This window comes from Ips typographus, linkage group LG1 (genome assembly GCF_016097725.1).
Source record: "Ips typographus isolate SLU linkage group LG1, UJ_Ityp_2.0, whole genome shotgun sequence".
Classification (NCBI taxonomy): Eukaryota; Metazoa; Arthropoda; class Insecta; order Coleoptera; family Curculionidae; genus Ips; species Ips typographus.
This window is the reverse complement of record NC_138422.1, coordinates 10,367,998-10,384,327: the sequence shown is the minus strand read 5'-3', so window position 1 is coordinate 10,384,327 and position 16,330 is coordinate 10,367,998. Positions and strand designations below refer to the sequence as shown.

Here is a 16,330-nt window from a genome sequence, read left to right as displayed (position 1 = left end):
TACAGGATGGTACTCTAGTCCGTTAAGCTGGAGCAGTAGTGTAAGACAGGTTTTGGACTAATTTCCGTGTTTTGCCAGAAATTTGACAGCGTCACCCTATAGCAGAGATATCGTGACATTCGCTATCCGGTTTATTCACTTTGACCAGAAAAAATCACGTAAAAGTGACCCACTAATCAAAAATTTTCATGCAGTTGGTGAATTGAGAATCATTTTGATAGCTTATCTCTAATTTTTTAAGATAAGATAATATAACTAAAATAAACACTGCCTACAGCGTAGCCGTGTTGAATTCCGCTTGCTCTCTTGCTAAGTTTAGTCGTCTGATACAATTCGGTCGTACTACACATATGTCAAACAATTCGTTTTTAGTCTCCGCAGTTTCTCAAGAGTTTCTTAAGAGGATTATTACTCAATTGGACTAATTAGGTAAATATATGATGTCGATAAGTGTGCATTTAAGTGGCGATAAACTAGGCTTCGTATACTTTTTTTTCAATTGGACCGAACAATGACCGTAAATTAAGGCCCTTAATTGTTTACCATCGTCGATACCAAAATCAATACACTATTGACCGGCTTATGTTGTTTATGAACCTAGGTCCAGTCCTAAACATTACTGAAATACGTCAATATGTTAAATATTTTTAGAAGCACATGGTTTATTGTATATGAACGAAACCTTGTATTGCTTTGAAATTTATGATTTTATTTACGTGCAAATAACGTGTAAAAACATTGAACAAAACCATAATTTTTTAAGTGAGGCTTCTGATAAAAACATTGTTTGTTTTCCACAAACAGTAAAATTTAAAAAAAAAAACAGTGTATCTTGAACTTCTTACAGGGTGTCCCAATGACAGAATAACGTCCATTAACTGGCTTGATTTGTGAGTTAATAAAAACGTTAATAATTTTAGAAAATTACTGCTATGTATATATACTGGGTGATTCAAAAAAGTTTGACGACTAAAGGTTTTTTTTACAAGGACACCCTATTTTTTAATTCTCCGTTTTTAGATTTTGTATGAAAATTTACAAACTTTTTGCTTATTTTTACAAAATGGTAAGTATTGCTATTGTTTGTGAAGAGGGGAAGCCTATATTTGGTACTAAAATGTTCTAATAAAAAAACGTCTACAAGTAAAAATTAGACACTAGAGGGCGTATTATATTATACATTTTTGAAATAAAAAAAATCGACTTTTTGAAATTTAATAAGTACCTAACTTATAGTGATAGGTAAATTACCTGTAAAGTAAATATTTTACAGTTCAAACTTTGACACCGGTTTTCTCCCTAACTGTACGTATTAATGGGGATTCCAGAAATGTACTTAAAACAGTCATTTTCTCACTCCAAGTAGATTTTACAGACGATTTTGTCCCTGTCTGTCTTTTCAAACTGTGTTTCTGGCAATTAAAATTTTGACACCGCATTTCTCCCTGACTGTACTAAATTTTGTAGTGTATTTTTAGGTTATTGGATAGGAAATTTAATGAGGAATCCAAAAATGTGCTGAAAACTGCTATTTGCTCACTACAAGTGGATTTTATAAGCAATTTTGTCCCTGACTGTCCTTTCAAACTGTGTTTTTGACAGTTCAAATTTTGACACCCCTTTTCTCCCTGACTGTACCTAATTTTGTTAGGTGTTTTTAGGTTATTGTACAGAAAATTTAATGGGGATTCCAAAATTGTGCTTGAAACATTCATTTTCTCACTCCAAATGAATTTTACAGGCGATTTTGTCCCTGACTGTCTTTTCAAACTGTGTTTCTGGCAGTTCAAACTTTGACACCTCTTTTCTCCCTGACTGTACCAAATTTTGTAGTGTATTTTTAGGTTATTGGATAAGAAATCTTATGAGGATTCCAAAATTTTGCTTAAAACCGTAATTTTCTCACTCCAAGTAGATTTTACAAACAATTTTGTCCCTGACTGTCTTTTCAAACTGTTTCTGGCAATTCAAACTTTAACACCGCTTTTCTCCCTGACATTACCAAATTTTTTAGTGCTTGTTCAGGTTATTGGATAGAAAATTTAATGAGGAATCCAAAAATGTACTGAAAACTGCCATTTCCTCACTCCAAGTGGATTTTATAAGCGATTTTGTCCCTGACTGTCCTTTCAAACTGTGTTTCTGACAGTTCAAATTTTGACACCGCTTTTCGCCCTGACTATACCCAATTTTGTTAAGTATTTTTAGGTTATTGTACAGAAAATTTAATGGAGATTTCAAAATTGTGCTTGAAACATTCATTTTATCACTCCAAATGAATACTATAGGCGACTTTGTCCATGACTGTCTTTTCAAATTGTGTTTCTGGCAGTTCAAACTTTGACACCACTTTTCTCCCTGACTGTACCAAATTTTGTAGTGTATTTTTAGGTTATTGAATAGGAAATCTTATGGGGATTCCAAAAATTTGCTTAAAACCGTCATTTTCTCACTCCAAGTGGGTTTGACAAACAATTTGGTATCTGACTGTCACACTGTCAAACTGTGTAAAAAGTTCCAAAAATGATCAATCATTTTTCTTGCAGTATTCGATGCAAAACGTATTTCCGAAATTTATGATAGTTATTTTGACAGTGGTAATGTAACTGCCTAGCTAAATTATCCTCCAAAAACCACGTGATATCTGTCACTATCAAAACTGTCAAAATTTGCCTGGAATTTGCAAGAATTACTGTTTAACACAGTTTTAGAAAACAAGACGTGGTTCTGAGGTTTATGACAGTTATTGTGACTATTGTCAGTAAATATTAATACATTATCTTCAGATTTGCGTCATCTTTCTCATCTCAAAAACATATTATTTGCCATAACTTAAACATGAGGTAATAAAGAAATGTGACAAAAAGCTGAAAATGCAATTTTTTTAGAAAAAGCTACTTTTTTATAAAACAGGTCATTATAAGATTGTTACTAATTTGGTACAAGAATCACTTTGTCAGAAAAATTTTAGTTTATTTATTTTATTATTGATAAACCAAAAATCTCTCATAAAACGAATTGCTATGCTAATGTAATGCAGCATTGCAAATATTCTGGCAGAAAGTCTTTTAAGAATCTTTGCTGGAATCCATTTAAATCGTTTTGCATTACTAGTTGATTAGTGACAGTTAGGTTAGGTTAGTATCGTTTTAAAGCTCCTTGAACAAACCCCCTTTTTCTATACCTGAACGGAAAACACGAATTTGTACAAAAACAAAACGTCAAGTTGCACTTTTTCGAAGCGTTGCGCGTTTTTCTTATATGTCAAAAATGCCAAATGAATAAACTGATTATTTAATTAATTTTTATTTGCACGTTATTTTTTTAGAAGTATCAATAAGTCGGCTTGGGATAGAACTAAAGAAATCGACTCTGTACTGTAGCTCTGCTAGTTTTCGAGATTTTATTCATTGTATTTAAGTCACTGTTTAGTAATTCCTGTTGATTCCTCTGAGTAACTCACTCCTATTTATATTCGTTTCAGAAATTGATCATATAATTCTTAGGTACTATATGTATATAAAACCATGATAAAGCTGAAATGCATCAAAGACCAAGAAGTCGAACAATAATTTATTAAAGGGCAAAGAAGGATACAACCACGTCTCCCTTATATTTAATATAGAAAATTAGAAAATAATCGATTTCAAATGGAATTCCTGACGTGTACGTATTTGAAAGGACGCGTTCAGTTACGTTATTTCCTGGTTGTCCAGGGCACAGACTCGGACAGTTTACCCCACTATACGCTTTCCTCAATGACTTGGAAAAAAATTGCGATCAGGTGATTCAAACTATAACTAGTAACTAGTACACACAGTTTTATCGGGTAATGATAAATATAATTAGAAATTTATAAAATCCAATAAAATAAAAACCACAGATAATCACTTCGGTGACAGAGTTATCAACTAATAATTTGCATTTGGTTAAAATTTAGTCCGGCCCACGTTATCGTTATTTTCAGTGAACGTTTACAAATTGTGTTATTTTAAAGATTTCAATATAGGCGCAACCAATGCCATCTCATTTGAAGAGGACAACTCAAAAGAGAAAAAAATGAGGCCTTACAAGAAAAGAGTAATCATCAGCCAAGCGCAGCTTCACAACGAAAATGACATGGAAACTGATAATAGTGAGGATTCAGACCCTCAAGTAAGTCTGACAAATTTAGTAAATGGTTTAGTTAATTTAATTTTTTTTATAATAAATTATTACAGGGTAGCCCCTTACATTCATCACAAAAAGACAAAAGTGACGGAAAAGGAGGCAGAAAAAAATGGAAGAGAAAAATATCCAGGAAGCAATTTCGACATCACGACATTAAGCTTTTTACCCCTGGTGAATGTAAGTTTTATTTATGTGTATTGTATCACTCACAATAATTCCTTAAGACTATTTAGAAATGTTGAAACCTTAAACAAACAGTGTTTAAAAATTGGTACTTGAATAAAATTAGTTTGGTCAAAATTAGGTAGTTCAGAATGTTTAGATTAGCAATGTCAAAATTCAAGCTAAAGTGTTTTAAAAAATTTCAATTTTATTCTGAAAGTAATCAAAAAAGTTGAAGCTTGATAAGTTTCTAAAATATTGAAAAGTTGACCTACTTGAGTCCAAAAATTTTAAATGTTTAAGTCAAAAAGTTGTATTTGAAAAAAATACTTAGGTTAGGTTAGTAGTTACAAAGTTTGGTAGTCTAGAGTTATCGAAAATAAAATTAGACGGAGAGTGTCTTAAAAATGTAAACTTTGAAGGTGTTTTTTTTCAGTGTTCACAATTTTAATTGAACAATCCAAAAAATTAAATTTGAAAAGTCAAAATTGGAACTGGAAGTTATAATTTTTAAAATTCTGTGTCCAGAAATATTTATATTTTAAACAAGCAGTGTTCTAAGACTAGTATTTAAAAAATATAATAGAAATGTAGCGTAATTTAAAGTTCAAGTTCAAGTGTTGAAAAATTTTCAAATTTTTATTTTAAGTGAACAAAATGAAGTATTGAATAATTGACTTTTAAATGTTGAAGTTTTAAGCAAAAATAGTCGTTAAAACATTGTTTGGAAAATAATAAAATTTGATTAAAATTAGGTGATTTAAAGTAAGGTCAGGTATTCAAAAAAGTGAGTCCAAATGAATCAACATTTTAAACAAATAATAGTTTTTGGAAATTTGTTCTCAAGTGTCAAAAACTCAAAAATGTTGATATTTGAAGCAAGTAGTGTTCAAAAATTAGTAATAAAAAAAATAGTTAAAACAGAGCTAGATACAAGAAATAGAATGTGTCAAAAATTTTAAAGCCTTTTAACTTAGTGTTTAAAAATAATATGACAAAAAAACTATATTTATTTTTATAGTATTGAAAATTTTATGCTAAAAATTAGTGTTAGGTTTAAACTATATGTTTTACGTATTATCAAAAGGAAAAATAAATTTAAAATTAGCTAAAAAACTGATATTTTGACGTAAAATCATTCAAAATAGTAACTTTATTAACTGACAAAATCACAATTTATTAACAACACAATTTTGTCAATTTATTAACTAAAGGGGGCAGAAGCCCACATCAACCCCTGTTAGATAGGGGTTCAGGAAGGATCTTTATCAATCTTCAAATTTTTAAAGATTTGCCATTGAGTGTCCAAAAATATTAAGCCTCCAGTGTTCAAAAATTAATTCTTGATAAAAATTTCAGTTAGGTCAAAACTAGGTAGCTCACAGAAAATAAAGGTGTCTAAAAAATCAAAACCTGAAATTTTGACAATTTGACCAAGAGTCTCTAAAGTTTGAAAGTTTTAAGTCAAACTAGTCTTCAAAAATAATATGACATAAGCAAAGAGTTAGAGGTAATATTAGTTTAAATTTTACAACAAAATAAGTTTAAAATTTTGTCAAAGATCAAATCAAAAATTTTTGAAAGTGTCTCTGATTGTCCAATTTTTGAGCAAGCAGTGTCCAAAACTAATACATACTTACTATATAAATTATTAAAAAATTGTGAGTATTTTTTTTTAATTAGTATTTTCAATTGTATGGGGAAATAAGTGTTTTATGGCCAAAACTGTATAGTTAAAAATAAGTTGCTGTTTATGAGTTTTAATAACCCTGCAACTTTTAGCTTAATATGTATATCTCATCGATTTGAGATATCCGGCAAAAACAATGATAAAATCAACAACTTTGTGTATTTTTAAGAAGAGCTTATAACTTACTGCTCTGGAATATCCAAAGTTTAGCACGATTCACATTATTTCTCAAAAATCTGCATTTTCATAATCTTAAGTACATACAAGTCATAAAGCCTCGTGACACGTATACGCATTTTAGTATGTATACAAAAGCGACTAGAGTCACATATTGTTATATAACGACACATTTTCGAAAACACATCAATAATCTTATCTTGTTTAATTTTATTATCGTTTACTTTATCTTAAAGATTCAATCAAATTTATCTCGGTTTGTGGACATAGTTTAGTGCGACACTACGAGCGGGGTGGGAAAGACTGTAAACTATCACAATGTGTGCATGATGGTTTTCTTGTATCCTAAATCAAATGGTATTTTTATCTGGCAAGATTTTTGTGTTTTGGCTTTGCATCTCTTGTAAATTTTGATTTTCGAGTAGTTTTTTAAACCACTTCAGTAGTTTTCCATTTGATTATCCATCAGTTAAAAAAAGTGGGATTTTATGTAACGAACAATTATTGCACAAATGCGCAAAGAAGGTGAGTTACATAAAGTAGGACTTTCCTTCTTTTTTTGAAATATTGCTACGGTTAATCGGGTAAGCAAACTGGAAATTGATAGTTTCATTACTTTCTTAATTTACGCAAACCGAGTTTTACTGCAATATTATAGCGTAACCTGGTTACGGCCAATAACAACCTCAACAGGACTGAAGAAACCTTAAAGATCGAAACTGTGCACAAGTAGAAGAAATAATTTAAACTTTTGAAAACTGTCTACCTAACCTACGACAATAATTGTACCAGGTTGACAGTTGCCACTTTTTACAACTGTCATCAAAAGTTTTCCAACATTAGTTGTCAATGTAACTATCAAAATCAAGCTGCAATTAACTTGAAATGATGTGTCACAACTTTAACAGCTGTCATAGTTTTATAACTAAACAGGCAAAAAGAAAATGTACATTTGTTTTTAAAAATAACAGCTAATTTGACAAACTTTTAAACTGTGCAACTTTATTTTGATGGTGCCACCCTGTAAGAGAAATATCCATAACAAACCAACAGTAAAAGAAGGAAACCAATGCTCCGGAATCAGCATTTTTCATAAAGTGTGGTCATGTGACCGACTGTCAAATGACATCTCCCTTGCAGGCTGACGCATGTCACATCATTGTGTATAACATTGGTTTGCAAGGGAATCTTAATTTTCATATGGATAATGTTTCAAAAAATATTACTCAAATTGCCATTTGAACATTTTTTACACTTTTTGAATTAAACCCTTCTAACTTTGTCATTTTGACAGATACGTCAAAATTACCATCAGTTGATTGATAGACCATAATTTAAGCTTTCAGAAAATGTTGACAGATACGTCAAAATTACCATCAGTTGATTGATAGACCATAATTTAAGCTTTCAGAAATATAAATTTGAGGGTGTATTGTTAAGATTACACCGCTAGAGAGCGTCATAACTGGAAGAATATTTTGGCGGTTTTTTGGATAATTTGATAGTATAGTGTCATTAAGGTAATTATTGAAGTTTACATCAATACACATAACACTGTATTAGTATCTTTTGATTTATCTTTATTTGTATATGCCTGTCTATTAGTAACATTGACGTTTTTGACACTTTCCAGTAAAATTCTGTTAAATAAACTACTGACTATACGCCACTGTCATTAACTTTGTAATGATTTATTTTAATTTTTTTTTAATATACGCTATTGCCTTAACTTTTTAAACCGTTGAAATATCAAAATTCTATAAAACTTTATTATAAAAGTACATACGGTCTATTTTAGCTTATTATTAGTATGTGTTATCCTCCGAAATTCAATTATAATAGCGGTTTGTTTCAAATGAGTATAGACCTTAACAACATGCACTTTTTGAAGCTTATTCAAAATTGAAATTAATAGCAAAATTCTAATAAATAATACGCCATGTCTCTACTTTTTAACCTGTTGAAGTGTCAACAGTCTACAAACTTTTTTCCTTTGAACGTAAATAAAGTTTATTTTTGCTTATTATTGGTGTGCGTTAGTATTGGAAAAATTCATTAAAGTACTGACTTCTTTCAAGCTAATTTGGACCTTAATAACATTGACATTATTTGTTAATAAAAATCGATGAAGAAACTGGAAATATAATGTATATACAAAAAATAATTTTTATTTAATTTTCCATATTCTAGACTAAATTTATTGGATATTTTGTTTAAATATGTATTAAATATTAAAATAATTATTAAATATGTTTAAAATTACTATTCGGATCGTAATGACATTAAATTCTACTGTGTCAAACTTAAGCATAATCCAAAACACCAAGTGCATTGCAATTTTCATGTAAAATGTACAGTTTCTGAATGAACTACTAAAGCAAAATGTTTATTACATAATTTTCACTTTACTGGTGAAAATAACATAAGCAAATAAATTTTCTGAATCATAACGATATCTTTACAAGGTAACATGAGCGCAATGTACCTTAATGAGTTTTTGACCCAGTAAAGATAAACTACGCTAGTGTTTTTACCTTTTAAACCATTAAAATTAAAAAAAATATAAAAACACCAGGCTAATTTTAAATGTAAGTAAATAAGGTTTATTTTTGCTCATTATTAATATACCTTGCCACGAGAAGTCTCATTACAATATCATTTTTGTTTCAAGCGAATTTAGACCAACAACTACTTTTTTGAAATTATTTACAACAAAATCAAGTACACATTTGAAGTTGTAGAGGGCAAAATTTATAATTTCTTATACCTATGTGGTAACAAAGTTGTGGTTACTAGTTTACTTCATAACTGATGGTTAGAATTGTGCTATTGTGAAACTTAGCTTGTAACGTATATTTGCTGTAAATTAAATAGGTAATGAGGTTTGGAAGCAGTTGTTTACTGCCTTCTTATCTAAAATGCAATCTTACAAAACTTAGGATTAAATATATTTATCTGGATAAACCTATTTATCTGCAATTGATTATAACTATAAACTTTTCAACGGTTTTTTTACTGGAAAACCGTGCTTTTTCCTCCAATTTATGTAATAAGTAGTAACATTGACGTGATTTTTGCCTACGTTACAATTATTAATATTATCTATATACCCGACACGATTAGATACCTTATCATTCTCTGATTACTTTTCGCACATTTTATTAACGAAGGATTTCATAAATACAATAATAAAAATGTAATAAAGATAAGAAAATGATATATTATAGCTCTTTTTACTGCATACGTAACTTATTTTTGAGAGGGTAATTTTGACTAAAGTTAAACTAAAATGGTAGTGATTTGATGACTCAACGTACAAAAGATATATTAATTTGAATTTAATTGTTTGCAGATTACTTTTTGTGAGTTATTGATACATTGCAAATACCAAAAGGATTAATTATATAACCTCGAGTTTGTTTTCGCACCTTAAAATCGTGTTATTGTCTGGTTTTAATTACTGTTATACAGCAAGGTCTTTTTGATAATAATAATTGGGACACTCTACACAGATTCAATCTTATAATCCATTTGACATTAGCTCCATACCGTACACGTTAGATTTATAATCTTCAATGTAAATTTAATCTTTGATAAAATGAAACAAACAATAGCTATGTTTCGCGAACTGGATGTTTACAAATTTCCGCATACAATGCATAGAGTTTTTGATAACTCAACACCTCTTATGACTAACGATCACTTTTATCAGCATTTTTAGAACAAAGCGCCTTTGTAATCTGTTATTACATTTTTTTCCGTTGCGTGTATTGCCAGTGTAGTTCATTGTCTGAATGAGACATTTTCAGATCCAAATTTTTACTATAGAACAGATTAATATTGTTCTCAGTAGCAAAACTATAAAAATATTGAAGAAAACATTGTTAGTCTCTAAACGTAACCTGAAGTTAACAAAACATTCATTATTTTAGTATAGTTTACAAGGAAATCTTAGATGACCTGTAAGTTACTTTATTATGAATTTTGTATACAAATTTTATGTAGAATGGTAAAACTTCTAAGGGGTTGAAAACTGACAACTCCCTTAAATTAAATTAAACGGAAAATAATATAAACTTCAGCTATTCTAATAAATTAAGTTAAATAAAAAGGTAAAATAAAAATGAGCAGTTGTGCATCTATCGATCACTTTTTTTACAATAATAATATATTATTATAAACTAATATTAAATTATATACTAATTGAATATTTTAATTGTATACTTGAAAAGTCGCTTAGCTTGAATTGGTAACTTTAACCGTCTAAAAATTAAGGTTTTAGTATCTGTCAAATTGACATCAACGTGTACCTATTGAATTGTCAGTTTATTGCAAGCTTGTTCTAATTTTGTTTTTGACTTTTTATATTTTTGTATGCGTTTTTATATCAATAATTATGATCATCGAAAATTACCTGACAATCACCATACAACTGTCATATTTTTATAATTTTTATATCATTCAACTGTCTATATTTTTGTATCATATTAACATCAAATTCTAGCGAAATTCCATAATATTTTTGAAATATTTTGTATGTGTGTGTATTTATAATACAATGTTTTGTGTTTGTGCACTTTACCGAGTAGGAAAATAACTATTGAGATACTTGACTTACTTGGTGGGAGTCACCCTGTATATTTATAGATAGAATACCAAAAATCATACTAAATTGATGGGAAATTTTCAGATCGTTCGTCAACTTTACTAAAACAAAAAGAGCCGACTATCACCAGTCCTAAAACACCAGAAAGCAGTAAAGAGTCTATAACGGACGCTATAGTAACTTCCCTGGGCGGAATTTCCACCCAGTTGAAACCGCCCGTTAAGGAAAAGGAGGGAAGTGCCGAAGAAAACAACAACACTAACAGCTTCCAAAACCATAATAATGCGGTTGGAAAGCATCAACTACCAGGTTAGTTTCCATATAATTTAATTAAGAAGATTAGTAGAAGAAATAGAAATCAAATCAGTGTTCCAGCGATAATTGATCAGAATCTTCAACTATCCAGAGCAGTTTTTTTATGAAAAACGCTTATAAACTGCTGTCATCTTATTCTTAATCATTCTAGTGGTATTGATGCTGCATTGATATTAAAATATGTCAAATTTCTTTGAAAGGAATAACTGTTTTGTAATAGCCATCCTAAGTGAGGTCTAGAACAGAACATTTAAAAAGTGGTTCTCCAACCAAGAAAACCAAAATTGAGGTTAGCCCTCTCTAATAAAAATATTTATTACAAGTAAGTAACGTTTAGAATCTTTAAAACGTTGCATAATCATAGGTTTCGTACATCCGTCCAGTCGTAAATCTAATAGAAAGACTGACTGGAGTAAAATCTGGCAACGTTGTCTTACACAGATGTTTGACGTCACGCAAACTTCTATATGTTGGCGCGCGTTTCAATTGGATAAACCTTTTACAATTTTTCAGCTATTATAATGGAAAATCCAGTTGTGAGGAGAAAAAGCTTGGAAATCACCAACGCACCCAAACTGTCAGTATTTGGAAACTCTAAAACAACCCCTCCAAATGAACACACTTTATCACCGCGTTCTCAAGACAGCTGTGACGTCAACAAATCCAGAGCACACCAACCAGCTGAAATGATGAGAATGGACTATGAGGAAAGTGCCGCATGTTGCGCTACAAACAACAGCCAGCAGGATTTTCATGTTCGAGAAAACGGACATCACCCTCCTCGGGAATTACCTGAAAACCTATCACTAAAACGAAGATATTCTGTGGAAGTTCCTGTAGACCTTAGAAAGAAAACACTCAATGCTGCTAGAGATAAAGAGCGGAAATCGGCTCCTGTGGAAACTGGAAGTTCAAAGCCTGCAAATGCAGGAAATGAAGAACTGACTCATGAAGCACTGCTACTTGCAGCTATGAGAGGAGAAATCCCTTCATTAGATAAAGAACTATCTGCACTGCTAAACAGCACAAAAAGGTAAGTCACTTTAGTTGCTAATGAAGGTTTTAAAACATTTTTTTTATATTTCAAGTCAAAAAACACTTTCGGACACCACCCATCATCACAAAAAAATTCTCAGGGAGTTTGAAGTAAATTGTTTAATTAAAACAGCGCTGCTGGTTTCAAAAGTTAAAGAGCTGCAAGTATTGCAAAAACAGACATTTAACCTCGACGTGATGGATAATTGGTTACAAGCGCACAGAGAATTAGACGTAGCTTTGAAGGATGATTCTATTCTCGTGAATATTCGAAGAGAAGCCCATCAAATATTGGTGGACGTTCGTACCGATATGTTTAACAAGGCAGAACAACTGTTTGGGTCCAAATTTAATGCGGAAGATTTGTGGAAACTTTTAGGTAATATTGTCTAGTGGTGGGAGTTTCTCGTTTCTCCAATAATTTGTTTATTTTAGGTCGTCCTGACCCTCAAGAAACTAATCGTCTCCCATCGAATTTAGAGGAAATACATCGTTTACGCAACTTGAACCTCAACGACCACACACCCATTGAAAATATGTTGACTGAACCGCACAACTATCACCAACCTGTATATGCACCACCTCTAAATGTCTATCCTCATCAGGAATTCAACCAAATCCCATTCAGACCAAACGAAACCACAGAAAATGTAGGGTATCCATCGTTTCAACCACAAAATGTTAAGCTCCCACCAAGGTTGGGAGAAAAACCAAGACTTGTTCCATCTTACATGACCATGAACGCTAGAGAAAACAACTTTGTGGCAAATGGCGATAAAGACCATGGTGCGGTTAAAAAGAACTTAGGAAAACCACGCAGTAAATCGCATAGAAATTTGGAGATTCAAAATGGCGTCCAGCACGCCAACCTGAAAAGATCTCTTTCAAATCCTCATAACTCAAATTTCGACCATCGGTTGATGTTTCATCTGCCGCCACATGAAATTGCTAGAATGACGCCGCAATTTTCGGCCCAAGAGCAATTTTTTTATCCACGTTCTTTAAAAACGATACCTGGAGTTAATTATATTCAAGGCATGATACCGGATAAAAATGTCAAGCAGTATCGAAACTCGTATCCTCCAGAACAGTACGCAACTGTTCAACCTACCGTACCTAATGGAGCATTGGAACCGCAGAAGGTTAGTATAGCGGCTTTGAATATTTCTTATTTGAATTAACAGCAAAATATGAAGTAGGTTAGGTGAGGTTACCGATTAGATGGGTTAAACATTTTTGTCTGATAACTGGCTGATAATATTAAATAGATCCCTTTTGATAATTTTTTAAAATCCCATTCAACATTTCTGAGACTGTTGATAAACTTACTGGGCCATTCTTTAGATCGAAATTTGTAGTCCATACTCATAACAACGGTGATTTAATTTTCCTAAAAGTTGTTGTGTGTCTTCAAAATTGCTCGTTAACAAGACGGTGTCATCAGCATACCTCATATTATTAATTATTTCTCCATTTATAAGTATTCCCTCTATCTGATCTTCTAGAGTTTTTCTAAAAATAGCTTTGCTATAGAACTTAAATAGAAGCGGTGATAGAATGCAACCTTGTCTCATACCACGACGAATTTCCATTTTTTCTGTTGGTTTTTCTACCATTGCATTAGCTTTTTACGAATTTGAGAACGACCCACTCTACCCTCAAGATAAGAAATAAGAATTTGGAAAGAAAAGAAATGTAATAAAGGACAACTAAATACAAGCTGTAGAAAAATTTGATTTACATAATCTTATTCTTTGTCACTCATCATTACTTGTCAAAGTGTACAAACAATGTTCACAGGTAGCTTTCCATTGGGCACATCACTTTGATTTTGATTGATTTGATTTGATGATATTTGATAATAAAACTTCTCTTTATGAATTTCTCTTTATGAACAAACTTTAATAAAGCAAACTGAAATAAATCAGTCAGACGATTTACGACGCTATTAGTCATCTGCCTTTCCTTTATAGCTTTATTACAATACCAGTTTACTTTGTAATTTAAGCATAAAATTCGTCAGTGACAGTATTAAATACAAATATTTAAAAAATCCACAGTGTGATATGAAAATGTTTCTAACTTACTTCAACTTTACAGCTATCGCCACCAAATGATCATCCAGTTCCAAAGGCCCCCATTCAGAATATGTCATCATCTCCTAAGCCCAAGATTATCGAAGCTTCTAAAATTATCTCCGCTGTGGCACACTGTAATATTAACAACGTTCCACACATAGAAAATAATGTAATGGTGGAACCTAACTTGGTAACATTAAAAGAAAGACCAAAAACAATGCCGGAAGTAATTATAGCGGACGGTTCAATGCAAATTACTAAAGAACCCAAACTCCCTTCAGGTTTGTTTTATTTAACCCTAGAGAATTCCGAAATATTACACTATAACTTTCCAGATACAGCAAAAGTTAGCCAGGCAGATGGTGCACGTATGACTGTTATCACCACGTCTAATAAAACGGTTTCCAGAGCCGCTACACCGACTTTTAGTAAGTCTGTAGAAGACGAAACCAATCCAGAATTTATGGACTGGCTGGAAAAGCTAAAGAACAACGAAAAACTGAAAAGCAAATTTCTGAGTCAAATGGGGATCTCTAAACCTGCATCCGTGCCTTCCGAGTATATCGAAATTAGTGATAGTGATGAAGAAGGTATATTGTTTTGTTTGTGGTGTTGTAACGTGCTTTAATTTTGTGGTGTTTCAGTTAAAGTGAAAAAAGAAAAACCAACCTCTTTGGAGATAACTCCAATACCGCCGCCTATGGAAGTTGGAAAACCACCAGTAAAAACACATTTAAAACCATCCTTGTCCAAAACCACTTACGTTCCTCCTATTCCTTTAACTTTACCAACAAACCCTACCAATCACCCTCCTAGAACGTCAAGCGGACAAGGAAAATCAATTTACAGCCCTGAAATTGAGCCCATTTCACCTGTAAATGAGAAAGAAGGGGGGAATTTCCATTTTCCTCCTTCAGTCCCTAATAAAGTTATTCCACCCAATCTGCCACCTCTAATTCCAGGAATAGTCGACAGGGAAGTGGTTCTTAGGGATATGGTGGTATCTCCATCCTACTCAGCCAAACGTAAAACTCCCCAAGGTTTTCCTGAAGACTATCCTCGAATTGATGTTAATCGTAAATCAGTAGAGTACCAACCGGATAACGCATCGAAAAGACGAAAATCTCTAGATCGTCCTCAGAATTCTGTAAGCCCTCGTGTAGCTCCAAGCGGAAAACTCTGCTACATTCGAGAAAACCGCATGTTTTTGCGTTACTTTGACGACACCCAAATGGAAATGTTTATTAGCAATTTGTCCTCACAAGACGAGGAACTGCTAAGAACCACTGGGATTGACCAGGAAAAAGTTAGAACCACTCGTCGATCGTCGAATTTCCAAATTGACCACCTAGGAAAAACCGAAATAGTGCAACTACCTCCAGATGTGGAGTTCAGCGCTAAGGAGGACCTACCCGATGTAGAGGAGTTTGTTAAGGAAAGCAGTCTGGTTGAACGGTTTGTACCAAAAGACTTTGCTGATTTTTACCGGTACGTCACGGGCTTTCAAATTATTAAGAACAAGCATCCGGTATCACTGAAAACATTCCTAACAATGTACAATACCAATAGAACCACAGATTTGTTAAGAAAGTATTTGCAAAGACTGGATGAGGATTCCACGGGGGTTATAGTAAGATAAAGCATTGTAAAGTTGGTTATTTGGGAGTTTGTTATCAGATACCTGCAAGGGATGGTATCAAGTTTTTGTACAGAAAAAGTCGATTATTGGCAAATCGAAAATGAATAGTTATTTTGTAATTTATTGTTGAGTTAGTTTAAACGAAATATGTTAAGTATTATTTCAACTTCTTTCTCCACTTGGAGTCCGGAAGACTGTCTTTTTTTACTTTTATAATAAAATGATTATAATTAATTTGTTATTTTACTTGATATTGTGCACATAGTGATTTCTAGTCTTCAAAACTGACCAGATAACCTCGCAATAGTATAAAGTCAGTATGACTGGTTGCCTGCATTTCAGTTCAAAGACACTTAATTGTAGTTGACTTGTCTACGAAGAGAAGGTACATTGTACCACAGAGCATTGTACGATCGTACATTGTCAAACTTGTCATGCATTCTAATGAGACATCTTAT

At 32.1% G+C, this 16,330-nt stretch overlaps 1 protein-coding gene across 5 annotated transcripts; it reads left to right on the top strand.

The window, feature by feature from the left end:
* The first annotated feature begins 273 nt into the window (after positions 1-273).
* On the top strand, positions 274-16,106 carry LOC145725854 (uncharacterized). 5 transcript variants are annotated; one of them, XM_081974756.1, is made up of 10 exons: positions 274-429; positions 4,010-4,155; positions 4,221-4,347; positions 10,890-11,114; positions 11,634-12,153; positions 12,209-12,534; positions 12,591-13,297; positions 14,256-14,514; positions 14,569-14,823; positions 14,878-16,106. In XM_081974756.1, exons 2-10 carry the CDS (start codon positions 4,060-4,062, stop codon positions 15,870-15,872), a joined length of 3,510 nt encoding a protein of 1,169 aa, XP_081830882.1. In that variant the 5' UTR covers positions 274-429; positions 4,010-4,059; the 3' UTR covers positions 15,873-16,106. The 5 variants fall into 5 exon arrangements, with proteins under 5 accessions (XP_081830882.1, XP_081830890.1, XP_081830901.1 ...); XM_081974764.1 differs by having other exon boundaries at positions 3,998-4,155; XM_081974775.1 differs by lacking the exons at positions 274-429; positions 4,010-4,155; positions 4,221-4,347 and adding an exon at positions 6,487-6,724.
* Positions 16,107-16,330: the final 224 nt, after the last annotated feature.

Bases quoted from the DNA above. Each gene is read 5' to 3' on its own strand.
- LOC145725854 (XM_081974756.1), top strand. From the start codon at position 4,060: ATGAGGCCTTACAAGAAAAGAGTAATCATCAGCCAAGCGCAGCTTCAC. The intron at 4,156-4,220 runs GTAAGTCTGACA...AAATTATTACAG, and splicing joins GTGAGGATTCAGACCCTCAA to GGTAGCCCCTTACATTCATC. The intron at 13,298-14,255 runs GTTAGTATAGCG...TCAACTTTACAG, and splicing joins GAGCATTGGAACCGCAGAAG to CTATCGCCACCAAATGATCA.